Source organism: Lonchura striata, chromosome 12, assembly GCF_050655825.1.
Source record: "Lonchura striata isolate lonStrDom1 chromosome 12, ASM5065582v1, whole genome shotgun sequence".
NCBI classification, from domain to species: Eukaryota; Metazoa; Chordata; class Aves; order Passeriformes; family Estrildidae; genus Lonchura; species Lonchura striata.
In genome coordinates, this window is record NC_140714.1 from 7573451 (window position 1) to 7598716 (window position 25266).

General features: G+C 40.3%; 1 protein-coding gene across 1 annotated transcript in view; it reads right to left on the reverse strand.

The window, feature by feature from the left end:
• The window catches only part of PTPRG (protein tyrosine phosphatase receptor type G), a 391091-nt gene that overhangs the window by 44744 nt on the left and 321081 nt on the right, over positions 1 to 25266 (reverse strand). Inside the window, exon 13 of the mRNA XM_021537228.4 lies at positions 22586 to 22718. Coding sequence (XP_021392903.4) covers positions 22586 to 22718 — 133 coding nt within the window. The remainder of the gene's footprint in view (positions 1 to 22585; positions 22719 to 25266) is intronic.

The window sequence follows — 25266 nt, forward strand, 5'->3', positions numbered from 1 at the left end:
ACTGAGACACACTTCCGACATTCAGTATCTGTCTCCTCCTCCAGTTTAGGATGCTCCTTTCTATCCCTTGGCTATTCACCTCCCCATTACCTTTTCCTCCAGATACAAACCTTAAGTGGCAGCAGTTGCTAAGGCTACAATAGGCTGCAGTAAATCTGAGTGTGTATATGGGGAGGGCTGGACAAAGGGAAAGGATGAGAGCAGGAAATTGCTTGTTTTGAGCCACTGGAGAGGGGAGAGAGGGGAGTGAATACAGGGCTAGACAAAGTGCAAATCCACACTTTCACATGAGAACTTCAGTCTAACTTTTTACTCCAGTGTGTATACATGGGCAGGTGTTTGCATATCTGTGCCCATTTGCTCAGGAAAACAACACTATCAGCAGAAAATAATAACAGGCCTTTTTTCCTAATAGAAGCAGTCCACAGTGAATGCACAACTGGAATTTGTCATGGCATAAATGATTATTAAAATCTTAACAACTGAAACATTAATTTTAGAATAATTATTGTATTTCTACAGCACTGGTCGAGAAAAACAAATCACAACCTTGATTCACTTCTAAAAGATTTTGGGGATATCTTTTCTGTGAAATACCAAAGAGTCCATTGTCTCTGAAATATGCCCGTGAGCAGTGAAGCACACCGTTTTCTCTAGCCCCATATGTTTTTGTGGCTCTCTTTCCCTGGGGTACAATAACTGTGTGAGATTGTGGTGATCAGACACACAGTTGTCACATATGGACCCAAATGCAGAAGTAAAACACTGCAAGATTAGCATCTCCCCAGAGAAGCAGCAGAGGCAGGGTCTGGAATGCAAAGACAATGTGAGGGAGAACATCCCCCTGCCCAGAATCTTTTTGCAGAGACACTGGTTGTGAGTTACTAAAGCAAACTAACAGGATGCAAAGTCCAGAGAAGCAGCACCTTATTACTAAGATAAAAGCATAAAAATATGCCAAAAGATGGTCCTGGTTAGCTGGGTTAAATGCTTGTTCCATCTCTGCTAAGCAAAACACCAGATTAACTTCTCTATAAGAAGAGATGCCTGGTGAGATTTTGACACTCCAAACAGGTTTCCTGTGTTATTAGCTACTAAAGCTCAAGCAGCTTCTCCTTTCTACTCATCTAAAAGCAAGAGGGAGAACAAGTTCACATAATGGCCTGAAAGTATGGATGCATTTCATTTTTGTGTAGAAGGTGGTGCCTCAGAGTTAATATTGCCTCCAATGCAAACACAGCTTGGCTGCAGACAATGGGAGTGCTGGGAATTGCTCCAAGGGCACTGTCTGGCCTTTACTCCTCTGTACTGGGTCTAGCACTGGCAGCATCCCCTGATCTGTGATGACAGGCAGTATCTGTGAGCTCTGGAGCAGGCAGGGCAGGGAGAGGAGGAGCCAAGGTTATGGTGAGAACAAGTGACTGCCTCTGCAGTGGCTGAAGACAGGAAAAACCAAAGGGGAACATTTCACATTCTGGGGACACACAAGAGCCATGCCCTGCCTCACGCCAAAGCTACCAGTACCTTCATTGCTCCTTGTTCACTTGTCCTTCTTCCAGGTGTGGATGTTGGCTGGAGCAGTGTGTATTCCCTCTCCAAGGCCAGCCAGCTTTATATTACTTTATTTTTGTACTAGAATCTAGGAGCTCTAGGCTCTCTTCCCAGGTCATTACCTGCTAAAGCATGACTAATTTGTGGGCAGATGCTTGAAAGGATCTTGCAGGCCTGTTCACTACTATCAGAGCAGGGCAAATCTTGTCCTTCAGGCACCCTTCATCCAGAATCAGCCTCCCACAGACAGAACTTCTGCAGAATATGTATTTGTTAACAAAGAGGCCAATAGCCCCTGCAGCCACCCTACTTTTACACAGAGTTTCTAACTGGTGGGAAGAACATGAAAGATGGAATAAGAGTCAGACTAGGATCTGTAAGAGACCTCTAAACCAGGCTGCACAGGGCATGGCTTAGTCTTTACCAAATGCAACCTGGATACAGGCATTCATCCCCCATGCTCCTCCATCACGGGGGAGTCTGCAACTAACTCCTAAAAAAGGATGTAAAGACAGGAAACGATCCCCTTTCACTACCTCTGTACATTCATTCTCACTTTCAATAGAAGAAAAGCTGCTTCACATTCCCATTGAAATGTTTTGCATGTTTTTCAGGAGACACAATTAAGATTGGTTTCTGCTGGCACCAAAACCAGAGTATGTATGCAGTCAAGTGTACTAGTAACACATGGCTCTGCACTTTAAACTAGCTTCACTATTTCCTGGCAAGCATTTGTCAATGTCAGAATTGGCAATGACTCCTCAGAAAAGAACACAGACTTCAGAACAACAGAAGTGCTGCAAATCATGACCATGTCACCAGCAGAGCAGTGGATGGGAGCCTGGACAACAGCTGCCTGCAGTCTGCACTGCTCTAGCTGGGGTCATCAGTCACTGATTTTTATGAGCAATAAAACTGACTCAAGCGTTAAGGAGAAAAAGAAGAGAGAAAACCACACGAAAAAAGCTGATCTTATGAATATGGATAAGTGACCAGGATGCAGCAGTGATATTACATTAATTGTATCAGAGAGACATCTGCATTTATTATTTTTGGCCAGAAAATGGCTTATATTGCCCTAATTTTCTACAGTTATTTTTCTTCACAGGTCTTAATACTTAATGACCAGAATTCAAAAGCCAAGTTATAAAAGAACCTGTGCCATGCTGGAGCAGTAAGCAGTAAGAATGCTGACCAAACTGGAGCTGTTGGAAGATGTACAAAGCAGGAATGCATAAAAACCAGGAGAATAAAGGGAAGCTGATAAAGGAGGAAAATTTCCCTACAGTAATGCTAATTTTCCAGCAGATCCCTCTTGAAGACCATTTGCCTTCTCCCCACAAAGCAGTTTCTGCCTGAAATATTCTTGAGCAGTGTTAAGCATCACACAGATATGGTACCTGGAGAGATCTGGATGGTAATGGGTAGTTTCAGAAGTGCATGGCATACCAAGTCCTTGGCATTTTATCTTAGACAGAACAGTGAAAAGTAGACTATGTCTTTCAGGGCACTTCCTCTGGGCAAGGAGAAATGCTTTTTCACATTAGGGAGTTAACCCACACATCCACAAAAGTCTCCAAATACTTATCACCTCTCCAACCACAATATTCTGCAGTATTGTAGGGAAATAAAGGCAGGAAAAAGGCTAGGAAATGGCAGATGGAAAGAGAAAAAAAGAAGGTGGACAAAACTTCAAGACAGTATTTGTGCTGAAGAATGTGCCACTAGTAAAACTGTCCAGTTGAAAAATTAATCTGCAAACAAGACTAGGGATTTCTAACACAAAACGACAGCTAATTTAATATTTATGGCCTAAATTTGCCAGCTGACTACTCTGCTCTCCAAAAAATTAAATATCCTCTTCTGCAATCCTCTGAGATCCTATCTTAGACCAGGGCCCAGACACCCATTTATATCACATACAGTACTGAACTCAGGTATTATGTGAGACATTATGATTTTCAGAAGGGTACTCAAATAATTAAACAGTTAAGAAATGACAACAACCCCAGATGGGCTGGCTGCATGTCCTCCCCCTTCATCAACTGCACCACCAGAGAGCACCCAGGTGGCCAGTGCAGAAATGCACTTAGAAAGCTCTTTAATTGCTAATCATGTGGTTAAGCCTTAGTTTAACTCAGCACAAACGTTTTCCACGCTTCCTTGTCCCCTCATCCTGGTGTCCCTGGAGAACAGGGAAGGCAATGGTGAAACCTTATTTGTGATGACACTTGGCCCTGTGACACTTGGTAGCTAATTACTCTCCTGGTGACCTCTGACAGGGCCAGAGGCACCAAACCTTCCGCTGCTGCTTTAATCAATACCCACAACATCTGCCTTGGATACACTCAGCAGTTTTACAGATGACTGAATGGGTTTACTCATCAGTATTTTCTACTGCAAGAGAACAAGCTCCTTGGTTATCTCTATTACCATTGAGAACTTTAATGTCTTCAGGCAAAAATCAAGAAGACAAACCTCTAGGTGGTATCTTAAAATGGTTTAAAATTAGGCACAGCTTTAAAAACCCAAGGAAAGCCTGACCATATTAATTTTCTTCTCCCTGAGCCAAGTATTTATGTAATGCAACATTCATAAAAAAGGCTAGAAAATTACAGAGGAAAACAAAGACATGCCTTTTCCAATCAAATAATACCTCAGGCACTTCCTATAAAATGTGTGCTTCCAATGCCCAAAACATCATGTAATATTAAAAAGGAGCCTTAAAACTTTCTCACAAAAGAAATCTGGATTTAAGCAAGTGAAGAGCTGTTCCATAATCACAAGAGCCACAGCAATCAATGAAGATTGCCTCTTACCTCTTACTAGAGAGGTACTTTTAGTAGCACCTCCAAGATCTCAAAATTTGGTATACTCGATATTATCATTTCAGGACATGAATTCCCTTTGGGATTATGAATCTTAGGAAAAGAATGAATAAAAACAGGGTCACACATGGATATTAAAATGCAAGCAATTTTAAATGAAAAGTGTAATTCCTCTGGATTGGACATGGTGCTATAAGAGAAACAAAACAGAGATTATCCAATTTAGGAGAGTACAACAGAAATAGAGATACAGTAGTCTCTCTTTGGAATATGCACATAAATGTCCCTAATTACTCCCACCTAATTACTCTCAAAACAGAAGAGCTCTGCTATTGCCTTTACAAAAAATATTCTTTTCTTCCTCTGAATGGGACATCAAAACATTCAACAGACAGGTATGTTAGATATCCCAAGGCTCAGCCTGAATCTAACACAAAAGTCTTGTAAAAATTTAAGCACAGCTTGTTCCTCAGTTTTGATGTCCTTGCCCATCTTCATGCAGAAATGCCAGTTTGTTAAATGTAATGAAATACTCAGTGGGAAGCTTCATCTTTCTCAACACATGTGTCCATGTGCACCTGGACTAAAACTGCATGGGAGAACTAGGAAAAATTCCCATCACTGCTGGACATAATTCATGTTTAGCTTATCTGAGGCCAAGATAAATATTAAAAGAGTGATTATTTCCTTTCTCTCTTAATCAGTGAGTATTTGGAGGGTGGGCTTTTTTCACTGGCCACATCAACAAGAAAAAGTTACTTAAAAAATTTCATGATCTCTCTTTTAACTCTGTTTAAAACACAATTAGAAATAGCATTACACCTTTGGAAGCACAGCACAAAGGAAAAGAAAAGAGCAGCTGGCACCGAGAGCAGAGGAGCAAATCATTTAGTACCTGGCATATAATAGGGAACACTGAAAATACACTGCTTAGTGCTGGTGCTCTAACTGGGCTACGTCCATCACCTCATCACACTAATACAGACAGACTGGGTGGCAGCCAGCTGGTCCTTCCTCCCCACCCATCTCGCTGAAAGCAAAGATTTGTAAGCCTCCCAATAATAAACCTGGACAGAAATCTTGAGGATCATTAATCTCACTATCAATCAACCCATTTGGAGATTTGCTTCTTGCAGTCGCTGATGCTAATCAGGGCCTGAGTGGAGAGCTCTGGGGAAGCCTCGAGTGTGCATCTGAGGAATTGCTTTAATGAGTTTCTTGCATTCAAAGGTTAATAAATGTGACAAGGAAACACAAATATGGGGGCAATACACTGCCAACCACTGAAGCAGGCCACTGAGAGTTGCCATGCTGTGTATTGTGCTGCAGTATGAGGAACACGTCCCTACCTCACTCTGGAGAGACACCTGAGTGAGACGCAGGGACTCTCTCTGATGCCAGGGGAACACTCAGGTACTGAGAGCCTCCACTGCCCCAGCACTCCTTGTGTGCTGGGCTCCTACCTTGGGCACAGCTCTGCACTAACAGTGTGCTGCACAGTACCATTTGCTAAAGTGGTTTCTGGTTAAATCAGGCAGCCAGCGTGGTGTGAACATCCCCACTGGGCTCCCTTTGCCAGCCACTGCAGACCAACATCAATTAACATATCACAATGAAATGTCTCCACATCAGCAGGACTCTCCCAGTAGTGTCTGACTTAAACTACTGTATTTTCTGTGAGAATGTTTCTACAAAATAAATAGCATCAACAACAACATAAACAAATGACAAGATAATTAAACTACAAGAAAAATCTTATTAATTCAAAAAAATCAGACAGCAGTATTAAGCATTGTCTTAGGTTAAAATGCAATCAAAAGTATGTATTCTATCACCATCTCCATAAGCCCTTAAAACCAGGTGGGGCAGTGTTCTTTATCTCTTCCACGCCTCATCCCTGAGAACTCCCTCCAAGGGATATCGTCTCTTATTGACTTACTCAGAAAATCACATCATCCCATTGTGAAATGCTCTGCCCAAGGGGAGGAACCCAGTATTCCTACCTGGATATAATCTGAAATTCAGAACAGCATGAGCAGGACTACTTACTGGATTCCCAGAGGACAAGAGCTACATAACCACCCCTGGTCCTTCATAAGAAGACCAGACCCTTCTATAGGATCAGCACTTCAACAAAACCTCATCTATCCCTTCAACAGGACTGCAGCCACCATTTAATCAGACTCCTCCCACCACCCTGACAAACAGGGTGTCAGGTTTTGCACTGTCAGTTTAAGTCAGTGCTTTCTGCCTTTATTTCAATTTTCCTATTAAATTGTAGTTTTGACTTGGAAGGTCTCACTGGTTTGCTTTCAAACAAGTACGATCATACACAGGCATAATAAAGAAGCTCAGGAATAAAACAATGTATCTTTTAAACTACCATTTCCACAGACCAAATAAACCATTAAGAAAATGTCTAGAAATATTATAAGCAAGTAACAGAGGAAGAATCCACTACACGATGAGGCAGAAAGGACTGGAAGCATGATCCTGACAGTGCATGAAATAAAGAGAGGAGGAGTTCCCATTTCTAAATATTTATTAAGAAAGAGACATCTTGGAAATGTCAGGCCTATAACCCATTCAAAGCTTCTTGAAATTTAGTACCAAGGAAATACACATTTATTACACAAAAAGGATTCAAAGCATGAGGCATGTTAGACAAGTTACCACAATATCTATTAGCAGGCTTCTAATTCCATAGAAGAGCCAAGAATTGAAAAATCATAAAGTAACAGTTGTACAAGATATTTTCCATTTAAAAAACTAGGTTGAAATTATTTTTTAAATTGGAAACAGAAAACTGGTGAAACTGGTTTCACCTTCATGACAAACTCTTTTGCACTAAGCACACACTCAGGCAAATAAAACATTGCTCTCTTGTCATCTTGATCACTGTGTAGAAAGAGCTACTAATCACAGGAGCAGAACATTTTGATCGAGGACAAAAGTTCATTGCAGATAAGCAAAATTGGAGAAATTCACTCAACCTGTGTTAATTATTAGAGCCCTTAACACCAGATACTGTTGAATATATTTTCTATTTATGGATTATTCTCTTTATTTGCACTACTTCTAAAGCTTAAACCTATCTTTTATTAAGTTCTTGATAGCCTTTCAGTATTGATAAATCTGGGACTGGGGAAAAGGAGAAAAAAAAACCCACAAGAACTACAGTTCACATCTTAGGAAAAATGTGTTTCTTAAAGTATGAAGAAATGTGCCTGGATGCATGAAGCACTTGCTCAGAAGCAGATATGTAATTAAACACAAGCTCTTGGCTCTGCATTTCCTTTTCTTGACACTCCTGAAGGGCTGTGGCTGCTCTGGCAGACACAGTGTCCTGGAGGAATGTAGTAGATGTCTGCTCCCACGTGAGCTGTTCAGCCCTGGCACCTCTAGCAATCTACATCTATTTTCCTTCTGCTGTATTCATGCATTTCATTTCTGTGCTCTGATGTGATCTTTGGTGGTGCTTTGGCTGCCATCACACTGTGAGCTTGGGAGGAGAAAAGACAGGAGCCATCACCATGGCCAGCCAGATGCATCCAGGTGTGCAGCAAAGGGAGATTCCAGTGGGGACTGAGGTCCTGCTGTTAGACACACTCCAAATATTTTCATCTGTGCTCATAGCTGGGAAATGTAGTAACAAGTTCCTGCTTTATTCTAGTGCTTTAATTCAAGGACTTTTGTGAGCTAAAAACATAGAAAATGCAGACTAAACAGCAGAGTATTTTGTCACTATTTCTGGTAGTTTTGTCCCAGACATTTGGTTTCAGATCTGTGATTTCCTGTCGAGAACACACAAGTGTGAAATACTTGTTGATCCGTTTATTCATTTGCCTCCTGGCTGATCATAGCCATTTTGACAGAATGGATAAATTAACTTGCTCCTTTTTTTTTTTTTTTTCCCCACATGCTTCTCTATCAGCCTGGAAGCAGTGCCCTGGCTATCACTCCTACACCCTCACTTTACATTCTGCACCCTCCTTTTAGAGGCTTGCTAAACCAATTTCACACAATACCCAGGTTGTCTGAAATACCACAAACAAACTCTTGCTATAGCAGCTTCTGCAACTCCATCTGCCAGATGAAAACAATGCATAATATTTAGAAAAATTATTTTTGAACAATTCAAATTCAATGAATACTTTACATCACTCTTTATAACACAAGATATATCTGACAACTGCATTTGGTTTCTTGAGGCAGGACTTAGCCATTTATCTACAGCACATCTCAGCAAACCCTCTATTTTTCCAAATCACAAACAAACACTGCAATTTGGAAAGGGGACAACTCTTGATCACTCATTGAGGAAATGGCAAAGGTAACAGCTTCAAGTGATCAGGCAAAAGCTCATAGCATCAGCAGAAGATTTTCAGTTCAAAGTAATTTCAGCAGGCTAACAAATGAGTTGTTTTTCTCCTACAGATGTGTAGCAGGACAATACATTAATTGATGTGTCCTTTATTGCAAAACATACTGTCTTCCTCTGGAGGGGTAGGTCTGGAGCAATGGGATGCAGCATGGTCAGGAAAAAGCCAAATAATGCAAACTTGGCACCACACAGTAGCTAAATGTTGATTCATGGAAATTATGAGACATTCAAGGGGACAGGTCCCAGGCCCAAATTACACTCCACTCTTGTATTGCCCCTGTGTGATTATAGCAAGTTTGCATGGAATTTGCTGCTCCCTCTTCTAATTGGATTCCTGGGCAATTTTGCTGTGCCACGAGCTTGTTGCTTTATATCCTTCTTTAACTCCAAACCACTCAATTAATATTAAATTCTACTTATTATAAAAGCATTTGTTTCTACCCACACAATGCAATCAGCAGCCATCTCATTAATCTTTATTTTCCAAAATGGCCCACTGATGTTAAGATCTCAGATACAGCTAGTAACTTTAAAAGGGGAAATAAATGAAGCCAAGAAGGTCAAGACAGAACACGAGTTGTAACAGAAAGCATTCAACCCATATGTATTTAGCTCATTCTTTGCATAAAGCTCAGTAAATACAGTAAGGTTGGTGGAGAACACTGACAATGTTACTGTTAATCCAGTCACCAGAACAAAATAAGGAGTGAGGTTGCCAATACATCTCTCTCTGGGATGGGAGGTTGCTCTATTTGGTACACCAAGGGAAAAAACTTTGGAAAGAGGATGGAAGAGGAATGCTTATCCCCTGCCTCATTTTCCCAAAGAGATGAGCTGCCTACTTTCCATGTTTATAAAACACAAACAAAACCCAAGTCATGATATTGAGAACAGTGATAACCTTAAACTGTGGGCTAAGGTTAAAGTCCCTTTTCTTCAGAATCCTCTTCTGTGCTCATCACACAGGAAATTAGCACAGCCTGTCCCAGCTTTACAGTGCAGAAGCCTCAACGCTGGACTCAACACTCACTGTCCAGGGAGTGAAGGAGGAGGGGCCTGCAGATGGGTTTAAGTGTTTCAAAAATGCAGGTGTAAAGCTAAGGGATTCTCTTGCACACACAAGGAAGCATTGGTAAGGAAAGAGAGGATCCAAGTACAACCTACGGACAGCACTGCAACTCACACACTCACTAACACACAGATTTTTCACTGCCCATGGGCCCAGCTGCAGCTTGGTGAAATGGGATCATTTCTCCTGTGCTCAGCAGTGCCCAGCTGTCTCCTCATGCAGAAAGATCCTGAGAGTGAGATTACACAGCCAGACACAGGGAGATGAAGCAGCAGCTGAGATTGTGCCTCATATGCAGTGAGCTCTTCTGCTCTCGTTCTCTGCACTTCGAACAAAACCAAGCTGCAGGGACAACAGGTCTGCTTCTAGTAGTCTCCACCTGAACCTTTAAGCTGTACAACAGGGAACTGGTTCTCTGTAGCTCTGTGGTTAACAAAGCCACACGTTGAACTCTCACCTTCTGCTATCACAAAGACCTTAACTAATTCCCTGCAGCACATCAGCATTGCCTATGAAAAAGCCCAGGCTCTGCAAAAAAAAAAAAAACAGATGGAAACTATTCTTATGGGCTTTTAAAGATGTCAAGGATTTCCTCACAGAGATGCCAATATAAATATTTCTTCTTCCCATCAACTTTTTTTATTAATCAGAGCACACACGGCAACTCCCTATGTGGCACCATTAAGGGCTCACCCCATCAGCATAAAACCTTCCAATATCCCTTGGGTTTGCCACTGGGATAACAATGCTTTTGCACCTTAAATTAAAGAGATGAATTGACAGGGCCTTGGCAAATCAATATGCAAGAGCAGACACCTAACTCCAATACTATTTCACTGCTCCTTTTCTTCCCACGGATTCCTCCCACGTTCACAACAGGGTATGGCTCAGTAAACCACAGAAAGGAGAAAGAACTCCTGTTGTACTGCTGTCACCTTTGTGCTTTGCTTTCAGGGCTCTCTTCTTCCAGATTTTGAAGTACATGCATATTTTGGAAGCACAGCAAAGCCACGGCCATAGCCTCTGGCTCTGACAGCCAAATACACTTCAGACAATACAGAGCCCATCTAGGGCAGGTCCCCCCATCCTGGTCTCTACCATCACATTACATGGGACAGAATATTCCTCACCACCCATTTTCTTGAAGCTGTTTGTGTGAGGATCTGAGTCAAATTATTCCCTCAAAGAACCGAACTGGCATTTTTACTATCGAGACTGTGGAGCAGTTGTGAAGTGCCCAACCATTTCTGAAGAGCCATCGGGGACCTGGTGCCAGCTCCTTATCCACAGATGACAATCATTACCATAAGAAGTAGAAAAAGGCTTCTGCCCTCCTGACTGCAGCCAAGTGCTCCACAGGAGTTGGCTTTGCAGCGATAAATGTCACGTTTACAATGGCTTTTGCAACATGAAAGTCCATAATTTGCTTTCCAGGGACCTGTGCTTGATTATCAGGAGAATCAGAAGCATCCACTGAAGTCTAATGAATAGAATTAACACATCATTTAAACAGGGAGTAATATGTATGCAAATGAGGAAAGTTAAAAATAAGAGTTCAAGCCATAATTTCAGAAAACGTAGACTGCATCCTTATGAAATATGGATGTTTCAATTCACCTCATATCTTTACATCTATGTTAACTGCTTTGCATGTGAACAATAGGGTGCATCAAGCCCATTTTGATTTTTATATTTGAACTTGGACTTATAAAATGGATTATATTGAATCATGAATAATATATATGCTAATTAGAGACTACATTTAATGATATAAATAAAGACAAAGACCAACAGAGGCTAATTTCCATTTGCAAATTTCCTAATTAATATATTTTCCTTTAGAAAACAGAAACTTTATTTCCATATTTTTTCTCAGGAAAAAGAAGACAATCTTTTCTTTCCTCAAATTATTTAAAAAATCCTTTCATCTCTTTTATTCTTTAGGATTGATCTCCATAGAGATACAATTGCTTTGCCTAGATAGATTCAGTATTAAATGGCACCCAAGTCAAACTATGGTGATTCGTGCATACAAATGGTGTGCTTTAATTATTAAATATTCTCCTTTTTTTTCTAATAAGGAATTACTGCTAATAAATACAAAGTTTATAAACCACCCCATACCATAAACATATTCAGAACAACTGTGGCAGATGTAAACCTAGTAAATGTCCTTGGTGCTTGAAAAGCTGTTCATCATTCTCTCCCTTCCCCTCCAGGTCCCCAAAAATAGAACAAGGAGACAGGACAATTGTACAGTCGTAGGGAGACAAGGCATTAGTAGAAAACATAACTTCTGTCACACAAGACCTGCAGAAAAGCCTGCTGAAAAATAAACAGGTTGCAGGAAAAGTACTTTTAAGTTAAAAAGCTTGTTTCTTAAAGTGAAGAAAGAGGTAAAAACCAGTTAATTCATATGAGTATGAAGCCTGCAATGATATCTAGGCCAGGAGAATATTCTTTTGCTGTTGTCTAAATGTTGGTTCTGTGGATAATGTCCAGATTCAGCCTTAACTGAGTAAACCAGCATTTGCAGTTTGCTCTTCTGAGCCTGCAAAGCAAACCCATTTACTCCCTGATTGAAACAGCACACTTGAATGCATCAAAAATAAGGAGCTGTATAAATGGGCAAAGACTTACCATTTTGGTACATTTTTGTCCCAAGCTTTTATTAAAAAGCAAACCAAAACCCAACAAAATAAATTGAAATAATAAGGCAGGTGTAAGGACTGCCTCTTCCCAGCTTTCACTTCATGTTTGCAATACCAGTCGCTGTTACAGATAAACACTGAAAGTTAGGAAACTTTTAAGACTCTGGAGAGTAAATGATCATCATTTTTAATGATGATGTGGCTCCTACAAAATGTGAGGAATTTTACCAGATTACTGGAATTTTACATGCTTACTGGAAACCTCCTGATGGTGGTTAAAAAATGGCTGTGTAGAGCGAATCACAGTGCAGTAATCCATCCATTTAACTGATAATTTGATCAGAAATATAAAACAATTTTGATATTTCAGGGAACAGAACATTTGTCATTAGAAGAACTGTCTTTATGTTGCTTTTTTTTTAACATTAACAATATTTTTACAATGCAAATGTGGCTTATTCCTACTACTTTATAAATGTGTAGGACAATTCACAAGGTTTTGCTCTTTCTTGGAAAAGACAGGGTTTCCAAAATATGAAACAACCCACCAATCAAGATGCAGGCATGCTGCCTACGCCTGTTTCAGCTTAAAACTTGGAACTTAAATGGATTTTAACCTGTAAGTCAATAGAGTAAAACACATGCTGTTTATAGCAATAGAGGAACTGTTTTCTTTTAAACCAACCAACTCAGCATTCTACAATAAACTGAATGAATTCCTGTACTTGCAACATTTGTAATAGCAGCACGTGTTGTGCATTCCAAGGCCTTGTTTTTCCCCAGATTGCACAGGTTTTAAGAACAGTAAAATGAAGTTCACCCCTGCTTGTTATTGTTTTACTAGTTTGCTGGTTCCCAGTATTTATCCAAGCAGCTAAGGTTGCCAAATTGATTTAATATTCTTACCCTATAATTTTACACTCAAACTCCATCCTGCTGTGAAATAGCTGGTGCTAATGTTAGTCCAAATGCTGCCATGGGACTGAGGACAGGATAGGGCCTTTCAATAGCTATATTTTATGGTTACAAGGAGAGAGAAAAAAAATATAATTTATCTGGTTGCTGTGGTTAATTCACAGTTTCACAGCAGAGGTATACTGTTCCCTCAGGGTACATCTAGCTGTATTATAGGATATTTCATTCACAGTTTGTCTGAGACATTGCTCTGAACCTACCAGTTTATGAGAGTGAATCTACTCCAGAGATACCTGCATACACTTTAACACATACTCTTACATACTAAGAATATTATAGAAAATAAATTAACTAGCAACAGATCAATAGACAATGAGGATGCAAATTGTTTCTTTGAGCTGTGATGGGGAACAGAAAAATAGTGCATCAATTTCTTCATAGAGCAAGTCTTTTATAAAGTTATATAATTTCACAAAAAAAATGTAATATTTGTTTCTCTTTTAAAATATCTCACAGCTTTAAAGGTCAGAGTTCAAAAATTTTAAAGCTGTATAAGAGTTTCCTCTACAGCAACTTACAACAGACCCAGCAGATGAGTAGGAGATGCCAGTGGTACCTAGCATCCACTCATAACCACTGTGGTTATGAGAAAACCCACATTCCTCATGGCATATAATTTCTGAGCACTCAAAAACCTCTTCTTAATGGAGATCAATAAGAATATTTTGACATTTAAAAAATATTTGTTCAAACTCATGCATTGCAAACTATTAAGCTAGTAACTGAACAGATAAAATCTTGCTCTTTTTTTTCCAGACCTCACTATTACAACAGCACTGGGGAAAGCATTTCCAGAGGAAAAAATATGTCTGCAATTAATCCATTTAATTAGTTCCATGGAGACAAAACAGTAAGATTGATTGCAGCTGTGCATATCCCTCCTTGCCTGACCTCAGCTACCCTTGCCCGCTCTCCTTTGCTCTTTCTGAAGAAGTAGGTATTTTTGGAAATGTTGGGGAAATTTTGCTACACCTCTCAACAAAGCACTGAGGCATCAACAGCAGTTTTCCAACTTGCTGCCAAGACTTTTGCATAAGCTTCGACCCCTTAGGATGGCCTGTGGGCAAAGTACAGCATGAATGTCTCAGCTCTTATGGAACACATCATACAGCAAATTAAAAATGATACTTTTTGTGTTTGGGAGTTTTCAAAGTCACCAACATGATATTTTGAATTCTAGTCTTCCACACCCAAAGCACATATTGTCCTGTTTTGTAACTCATGATTGCATGCTTGACATTATCTTTCAAAATAAAGGTGATGCACATCTAGGCTCCCACTGAGTTTAGTGGCTGCATCCATAAAAGTGCCTGCAGAAAGATGTTTATGCAACTAACCCATAAGCTACAGTTTAAGAGTGACAGGCAGGCTTCTAGCCTGTGATTTACAGGGCAATTTATCACACTGTACCATCCCTCCTCTTTTCTCATGCTTCCACGTGTGCTTTAAAGCTGGCACTGCAGAACTGTGGAGAACAGGCCTGGAAGATCCTGTGAGGGATCAGACTCCTGTGGTGCACCCTCACTGGAGCTGCTTAACCTTGTCTGAAACTAGAAATGATGGAAATTCTATGGACCACCACTTTATTGCCCATCTTATAATTTCCTGTTTCTAATGGCCAGCTCAAATTTCCCTCTTGCTGCAATTTAAGCCAAAGGCCCTCACACCTGCAGGACAGCTGGGGCAGAAGATGATGGATTCCTTGCAGACCTCTTGTATGTACTCAAGCACTTGCCTCCCCTGTCTGCCAACAGCCCTGCCTGCCCCACCTGATGCAACAATCTTCCTTGCAGAAAAGGTGAATCACATAAAAAGCCCCAGAGTCCTCTCTTATTTACACCTGGAGATACATCAGGCTGCTATAAAACTGTATTTGCTTTTTATTTACAGGACAGCTGAGAGGAGAACACTGATTCATGAAATTCAGATGAAGGCTGGCCATATGGGACACAGGAAGAAGCTGGCTTCAAATATCTGAAAAGAAGAAATTTGATTTTGCAGTTACATACTCCTGAGAACCTATTTAAGATGATACAGGTTCCTCAGTCATGTGGACTCAAATTTACAATGGCAAAGACTATTGCAGCTGGTAGAAGTTATTCAGGAATCACTCTGTTAACACCAATGGGATGGCTCAAGTCTAAACCTGAAGCAAAATCTAGACAGTCCTATTTCCTTAAAATGGAACATTCCTGGGTTGGAATGTGCTTATTGATTTTGGTCCTGATGCTCTATAATTAGAATTATAAGTACTGTTTTCTGAGCTTTGTCAATATCCTGATAGTTCTGGAAATCACCACTGATCTGCATTTAAGCTTGTCAAAAACTTGTTTAATATCTCAAGAAAAAATACGTTGGCTTGAAAGGAGGCAGGTCACTATTGGCCTTACCAGAAAGGAAATGGGATCTTGTAGAATTCTGTTTCATGACAAAAAATTAAACCTACTGTTAATTAAAAAAGAGTAAAAGTAACAGGCAGATAATGAGAGAACAGACACCTTTCCACAGTCAAGCTTTTTACAGATCATCCAGCATGCTTAAAAAGCAACTTTCCATCTGCAAATCTGTCTCTCTCTTTTTTGTCTAATGAGCCTGAGTTAGTCTGTTCAAAAGCCCAAATGGGCATCTGGGGCCAATTCCACAGCAGGGGATCTGTTACCATAACAGCTGACAACTCCCTTGATTTCTGAAAGGCCCTAAAGTAGCCTTTTGGGAAATGGTTATGGAACAAGAAGTTGGAGAGGGATGATTGCAGGTGCAGGTCCTGGGCTCCTCTGCCTCAGCCCTTCCCACATGAAGCCAGCCTCAAACCAGCCCTGTGTCCCACCAGCCTTGGGATCAGCCTTTTATCATCCCCTCCTCCCCTGCAGGAGGGGATGATAAAACCCCTGAGCCAGCACTGTGAAGAACAGCAGTGGCACGCTCTGATTTGGTCTTGGGCTCTACCTGGGGCTCTTGCCCCAGGCTGTGTCCTGCTGGATGAAACAGCACAGATGCTGCCAGAGAAGTTTTCATACTGATTTTCCTCATAAAGGAAGAATGATGAGTGCTAAAAGTAATGTCCTAACAGCCAGAACAAACAACCAGCGGCTGCCCCGAGCATCCGGCTTGAAAGGGAGGGCCTGACGTCGGCAGAGAAGATGAGGTCAGATCCCAGAGTGGGTAAGAGGGAGCTGATCACAGGCCTGCTCCCTTTTAATGAAAACAAGCAGCATTTTGAGATACTAAACACAGAAGGGCCTAAGATTCAGTACCTTTACCTCTGGCACTGGCAAGATCACACCTGGACCTTCTGCAATAAGAGCTGAAGTGCTTTTCCTGCATTGCCTGGATTGACACCAGATCAAGCTAGACTTCATCCCATTTATCAGGCAGTGATCTGCCCTGTCCCCACCCTCAATATATGAGACTAAATGTGGCCATTCCCAGAGGAAAACAAAGGCATACTTTTTTCAGCTGGGCACTAAAAAAGGAGATGGAAGCTGCAAGAAGTTTCAGGTATGCCACTCACCTCCACATTTTCCCTCGTCTCCCTGGGGAGTTGTCCGTCTCCAGGGAGAAGGGAAGTCTCTTGCCCTTGTCAATTCTCCTCAGTGCCTGTGGTGACACAAGCTCTGGGGCACTGCCAAGTTTAGCACAGGTGCCTGGACATGGTCCTCTGGCATTGCCGAGGACAATGTTGGGGTGAGCATCCCCATCCATCCTGCCCTGTTCTGCTCCCTCAGTTTTGTTGGTACAACTCTGTCCTTTTACTACATGAACCAGACAGGGAGCTAATCTGGTTTAAATCAGGACATGAAAACTCCTCTCATTTTTTTTAAAGTTTTTTTTTAAAGCATGGATTATTTCACAATCCAGCTCCTCACATGGTTGTACAAACATTTGCAATGGGATCACAGAGGGCAGAACAAGGGCAGGAACAGAAGACCCTGCCTGAACTGCTGCTGCTGAAATAAATACTCATGCAACTGCATCTGAGGCATTCTTAAAATTAACACCCAAGGTCCCAGAAAGTGTTACCACTCAACATCCTCCATGGGTGAGAAAATGAGAAGAATCACAAACATTTTAGAGTAAGCTGAAAGAAGCGTTTATCATGTAAGCAAACAATTTTACAATGCTCTGTAAATTTGCAATGTTCCTTTTCCAATCAGTACAGTAGATGAACAACATATTGTGTACTCATAAAATAAATCCTAGAGATAGGTTCAAATATCAATTTCATAACTTTTTACGACCTGGTACAGGCAGAAGTTTTGTTGTTTTTTTTTTTTTTCCCAATTAAGTTTTAACACTCTCTTAGCTAAGCAGCTGTGCAAGCTCCCCAGAATTTAACACCAAAAGGTAGTTTTCTGAGGCATGGTTATTAGACATGGTAAATATGAGGGTTCTTTATGCTGCAGCTTTTGTTGCTATATTACAAGTTGATTTACAAATACAGCTGACCAACCTTCTTCAGTGCTATTTCACCAGTGTCAGAAATTCAGATGCTGAAATATTGAACACCTGAGCTTGCTCCCAGCGAGATCTTTGCCACTGAGTTCAACAACAATACTCTCAACCCGTAAGTGACTTGGCCTGAGGTCCCACAGAAATCAATGACTGAGTCAGAAAAAAGAGCACATCTCCTGGTGCTCAGTGTGATTTCTCCTGCACAGAAAGGTACTGCCAGACAAATACAAGGCTCTGTCACAGGACTTGTCTCAATTATTCAGTTCAATTTGACAGGATGCTTAACAAAAACTTAAGAAAACTCTGTCTACTAAATTCTATAGGGTTTTGCCTAAGCAAAATTAAAGACATCTTTTTCCCAAGCTGTCTCATATACACACACAGCTATAAAACAAGCAATGCAAGCTTGCTTGCTCTTTGAAAGGCAGCAGCTGCGTTGTTACAAAAATCTCCCCGAAAGTAAACATATTAGCACTGTATAAACAGCTTGATTTAATAAGAAATGCAGTACAATATTCCCACTTTGTCTTTGGGATCATGGTGTTGATGGTGGCAATAATTCAAGGTGAATTATGGTATCTGTTCAAATGAAAGAAAAAGAAAACTCTCCAGCTATAGTCGTGAATGAATTTCTTCCTCTTAGCTGAAAATGAGAAATGGCTATAATTTAGTTCTCATTTAAAAGTTGCTCTTGGCTAAACTCTAAAATCTTAATTGCTTCTTAATATTCTCTGCTTATTTTTTCCCTTTGAAACCACAGTCTATAGGACTGTAATGTTTAGATTAAAAATCAGAATGAAAAACAAACAGTGGAAGGTTACCAAGCTCTCCTGAAATATGTTATTTTCCCCCCAGATGACAAAAGTTGCTGTGTATCAAAATATTTCAGTTGATTTCCTGACTCTCCTGTCACCCTCCTGCACCTGTGTGAAGATGAAAATGACACTGACACTGGGTTTACCCCTAAGTGTCAATACTCAGGACTACTTCAATTTGCTACAGAATATAGTGGAAGTTCTAGAAAAGACATGATTCAAGCCATATTACAGCTCAGCATACTATAGGAACTCATCTTGCTGCAAAAAAACTGAAGTCACACTCAATCCCTAAATAGTTTGGAGGTCACTACCAAACACACCCTGCAGTTCTCAAAGCTCATAGCAAAGGCTGTGAGAGTAACAGTGGCAAAGACTGCAGACAATCCAAGTCAGATTTTAAACTGACCTTGAAGATCTGCAGATGGATTTTAGGATACTGAATCTGGGTATAAAATCACAGATGCAAAACAAATGCCCAGAAATGCAGAAATAAAGTGTTTGGGAAACAGCATGTGACGACGCCCATGTTTCAATGGGCTCTAGACAAGCTAGCAGTGCTCCAGTGAAGGTCCTAAAATCTCAGTGTACAGTCTTCAGAAATACTCAGTTGTTGTCCTTACAGCACACAATTTCTGGAAACAGTATGAAACGAAAGAAAGCAGAAAAAGAGAAACCTTTGTGCCACTGCAAATGAATGGTGAATCCATATGGTGAGTAAAACAAGGATCTGGTCTCCTCACCTTTTCTGTCTGCTAAGACTCAAATTCTCAACTTGGTGCTAAAAGAAATCAATTTAAGCACTAGAGGTCCTGGGAGCAACAGTCCCCTTCATCATGCCCATGACAGCTCAAGGATCAGCCAGGCCAGCTTTTCCTCAAGAGGAATCAAAGATGCACAGAAGCAAACTGAAACTGCAGAATCATTGTCCCTCCTGCCCTGGGAGCCCAGCTACCAACAGGCCACCATGGATGTCGGGGCTCGTGGTCACCTGTGATTATGCTCCCCACATTTTTCTGGGATAAAAGGCAGCACAATTTTTGCAGCTTCATTATGCTGACCTAGTTTATCTTCCACTCTACCAACGTAAAATCACACAGGCCTCTTTGTGCAGCAGTGCCATTTAAAGTACTGAATCCAGGAAACTTTAGTAGAAAGGTAATTCAGAGCTCTGCTTGCCTGCGAGTTCCCATCCCTTTTCATTACTGAGATGGCCACCACACGAAAAAGATGGAAATGACCCTTTCTTTTCAACATTAGTCATATTCTTTCACCATTTGTCCAGGATCCACATGAAAAAGGAACTGAGAACAGCAAATTACCTCTGCAAATAAGTGAGTCTTGCTCAGAAATGGGACAGATAATTTCCAAATATATTCAGTTACAAGAAGTCTCTAAAACACAGCATGGAAGCTCAACAGATGGAAAAAGGAAATTTTCATCAAACAATGACAGTCTCCTTTTCAAATACATAGAACAGAAAATGAAGCTTCCTTACAAGAAGTCTTCTTCATAAATCATCTTTGCTGTATTGTGGAATGAGCCACAGAGAGACCAAACAAAATTAATGCTTTGCCAAAACTTCCCAAGCACCTTCTCTAACTCCTTATTTTGGATAATAGGGCACAGATGAGATGGAAACAAGCAGAAGGCTCTGCTTCATTGTTCCAGTTATGTCACCACTGGTCTCATATCATCTAATTCCACAAATGCTCAAAAATGCAAAAGCAAAAATAAAATTTGTTTTACCCCCCCAACACATTGCCAAAAGCAACTATGTCTCTTCTGCTTCAATTTACAATGTTTTTTTCTAACACTACAACAAAGTACTGCCGTGCAAGAAAAGACCCCTTGGTCTAGCATGCCTGTCCCCTTGAGGGTTTATCCTTTCATCACAAGTGCTCCTCTGCTGTGCACTTCAATACCGTGTTTCCCTTTCTGAAATATCTGTTTCAAACTTGTGTTCATGCCATTTGCTTTGATGGTGTTATTCAGCAAATTATTCCATATGTTGCCCATTACATCTTAAGCTAAGTATTTTTTCCTGAAAAAGCAAATTACTGCTCCTTTCAAACTTCTGAATTAGAGTCTGCAGTGCTTCAAAATCTCTTTTTCCCCCTTACTTTAAAACACTCACAGAGGTAAATATTTTATTTTTTTCCTGAGGAAAGGCAATCACACAGCAAATAAATTGCTGTGCTGCCACTTCAGTGACATGGTCTGCAGCATTCCCAGTGAAGTATTACTGGGAATGATTTGTGTTCTAGTTGCTTGTTCATTTATCCTAAAACATATGTGTATTTTTAATACACTCTTTGTATTTGTTAAAAATCCTCAAAACTACTCACAGATTATTTAAAGGTAGTATATATGTCCTTTCAAGTTTGATCCTTTATTTCTTGCTTTATATTTATCAAAAAACTTTGACTGCTACCTGACTTAATTTCCATGTCTATATTAATTTTCAATCTCCACCAACTTTAATATCTTTTCAGGGATGGTATTCTTTGAGCAAATTAAACACAAATTTTATAATTATTTGTCTTGCTCCACTAGTGAAATTGCTAAGAAATGGAAATGTTTTGCAAACAATGATAGTACCAACATTCTTCTAGATAATAGCTGTTAGCATTGTATTTCAAAACCTTTCTGCCTTAGAAGAGAATTTTGTATCAACACTAGATAAATACTACTAATCCTTCAACCCAGCGTTTTGAGATATACCATATCCTTCCAGGACTTGCTGTGAATGTGTGAATGTGACCAAGTTTACTACCTCAAATAAAGACAATATATATTGAAAAACAGGATAATACAATGGGATCTTTAGAACCTTTCCTATTTCAGCTTTTGTGCATATACCACTGTAATTTTTATTCACCTTCCTACTGCAATGATGTTAATTACTTAAAAATGTTAATAGAAATTATTTTCACAAGACTATTGCCATTTACTTATTAATTCAAATGTTCTCAGTCTGAACAATTGGGCCAACTAATTGACAGCAAAATGGGTGTACTGAAAAATAGCTTGGTACTTTTTTAATGGATTCTGCAAATATAATGATTAACGGGCTGGTATTTCCCATCAAAGCTACTTTATCCCAGCTAATCAGATTTTGAAATCATTCCTAAATATCTTGTATGTGGCTTATCCGTGGTTAATGCTAACTTGCAGACAAATCAGGTGCCTCTGGGTTCTGACTTTGACCTGAGCAGGTGCTGCAGGTTTTAGTTTACTCTAAATCAAATGGAGAGGGATTTGTTGATGCTAATCCTGGTCTCCACCACTGAACCAATGTCCACTCGTGTGAATGATGGTGCCTCTTTGTAGGAGGCAATCTTTACTTTCAAGACCTTGCAGGCTGCAGTTCTGAATTCTTCACCAATGCTAGAGAGCATTGCTGTAGAATGAGAAACAAGCTTACCCCACTTTCTTGAAGTACAGTCAAAAGAAGGAAAGAACTGCATAAAATTACACAGAAGGTTTGTGGCAAAGACATCCATGAAACCAAGGCCAGTCTAACTGGCATTTTCTCCCACAACCACCTTTCCTGAAGGCCAGGAAAAGATAATTTTTTAATAGCTACTTCAGAGGGACTGTTTGTGAAAATAGTCACTGTTACAGCTGCCTCTACCACTGGTAGAGCTCTACCAAGCTCATTTTCATGACATAAAAATAAGCATTTAAGATAGCTGAATAGTTAACCAAGAAAGCTGTTCTAGCACCCAGAGAACTATCTAATGCATCTATCACCTTAACTTCTAAGAAAATAACAAAACACAGGACCACATTAAAAACACCACCTGGAATGTGTTTCAAATCCTAACCAGTTTCCACTGATAAGGAAACAGGCTCACCTCCAGTAGACAAGCACAGCGATGAGAAGAATGAGGCACACGAAGGTCAGTGCTGAGACCACAATGAGTGGGATGATCCATTCCATTTTACCAGGAGAAGGTCTCGTGGCCATGCTGGAACTGTTCTTGCCAGCTGTGTGTTAAACACATAAAACCAATCACTGGGTGGAAAAAAGAATTACTGTATGGAAAAATGTATAAACAAAACAAATAGCTTATCCCTTTTACATGCTATGAGTAAACAGAGCAGAGATCCTCTAACTGCAGGGTGAGACTCCATTTGTCTTCAGTCTGAGACATGAGAGCACAGAAGTATGGTGTTTATTGCCACATATGGCTAGGATTTTACTACTGCCTGTAATTACGGTCTCTTAGACACTTTTAGGACTCTTTCGTGCAAGCACGCATTATCAGATGTGGAGTATCCCACTGAGCCAATGCTGTGCTCTGTCACCAGTGTTTGCAGATAAATGTACTCTGTTTCTCAACAGTGCAGGACAGCCCTGTTTGCAAAGCTCCATGTAATACTTTTCTTTAGAAATAAATTTCTTGGTTAACTATCTTAAAATAAAAAATCCTCAACATGTTGGGTGTCATGTCACATCATTTGCAGAATTGTCACAATCTGGTGGGTTACTGCATACGAAAGCACTTTTTAGCATATGGATTGTCAAGATGGGTGGATGAATGAATGGATAGGATGTGTTGTAACTGACAGAAGAAATCATTATGCCACAGCTTTTGAACAAAATTAAAGTTTGTCAATACCCTGAGATCTGGCTGAGTTAACTCCGCTTCACTTTTTGCATGACATCTCACTAAAATTATTGTATCATATATAAGATGAATATCTAGAAGTTCTGCAAGTGCTGGAGCCAATGAGCATAGACACTGCACCAGTGTATTTCAAAAGACATCTAATTTGTGCAAATTCATGTATACTTGATGAGTAAATTGGTTTAGACAGAATGATAAAAGAAAAATGCAGAAGCGGATTCCATATCTTATTCATGTTTCCTAACAAACAGGCAGTGGTTGATCAATACCTGTCAACAGGACATAATGGAAAAGGATTAGTACAAACAGCTTCAGATTTCAAGAAGGATTGAAACATGCACACTTGACTTCTACTCTTAAGCCTCTGTGAGTCTTTCCTTACCAACATGCTTCCTTGCCCTCATTCAGTATTGTAATATCATAGCTTCCGAAACTGCTGCAAATCCTACCAGAGGAACATAATTGCCTTTTCACCATAGGCAGGCAAAACACAGATAATTAGAAGTCACCAGATGTCACATAACATGAAGTCATACTCTATTTTAATAGCATTTAGATTATACTCCTCCATAGGCAGGAGTAAAATTCAACTAACGTGGAAGTAAAGGTTAATTGTAAATGCTTTTGCCTGACTGCTGAAAAAACAGCAAGGCTGCAGGCTGGTGCAAGCCCAGCAAGAAGTCTTCCTAGTTTTGAGAACTAGGCTGATAGAGGTAATGCCCTTTAGTAAGCAGCCTAAATGATGTGCTAATCAGAAGGATGTTTGGGAGAAGTGAACGTGCACTTTGATTGAACATCTTTGAATTCCCTGACTAGCAAAGAATAAGAAAAGAGCAACCCCCAAATTAGAGCAAAGGCTTATTCTCTGTATTTGCCAAACTTAAGAAATGCTGTCTTGAGGCATCAGTTATTACCAGTGCATTTCAAATCATTTAAGAGCAGGAAAAAAAGTCAGCCTGTGAGGTGTTACTAATCAGAATAGTAAAAGGGACAAATCAAAAAACCACATCATGTAATGAAACCTTGTAGGAGAGCCAAATAATCCCACTGCCTTATATCCATTAGGATGTTGCTTCAGTTCTCTCCAGTGACAATATTCTGTTTAGTTCCACCTCCACATCTTTCAACACAAAACCATATGTTTCTGTTTGCATGGGAAGAAAATTCAATTCCATTGTAAGCACAGCATGGGCTGCAGTCCCAATGCACACTGTTAAATTCTGCAGTGCTCATGATGCTCCTCTTAGTCGGTCTAGTGTGGAGAACACAGAAATCTGCCCCTGCCAACTCCCTGTACCACAGATGTGAGGAGAAGAAGGTGCTCAGTATGCTGAGTGCCAGAATAGCAAATACCATTCCCTAATGCTGATGGCTGGCCCCAAAATTCCAGTTGGGAATACTCAAGCAGTGATGCACTTCAGAAGAAAAGACACAGTTTCTGTGCTGGCTTTGAAGAAAAAAATCTAAGGTGTTTTCCACTGTTTAAGTAACGTGCTGTGAGAGCTTAAACAAACCAGTGCAAATAAATTGTACAATGGCATCTAGGGCCAGAGGTAGAGCTGGTGTCTGTCTTGAGTGTCATGGCAGAACAGCCTAAGAAAAGCCAGCATGCTGGATAACTTGGAAAAAGATGAAATGAAAACATGCAGACACAAAAAGACAGATCTGGGCCTCTACAGTTTCCTGTTCTCCCGTATAACAAAACAGTATGAAATAAAAAAATAGTCACAATTCCATTATTTTCCAAAGCAAGGGTGTCAAGCCCTGGTAGTGTCAACAGCATATCCTTGTAACAGTGCCCACCATAAGCTGTACTTGGCAGGGGATGGGGGAAGCTTAAAAAATGGACTAGGAAACTCCATTTTTGCTAAGAAATGTAAACAGTTTCCAGTGGCATATGCCTT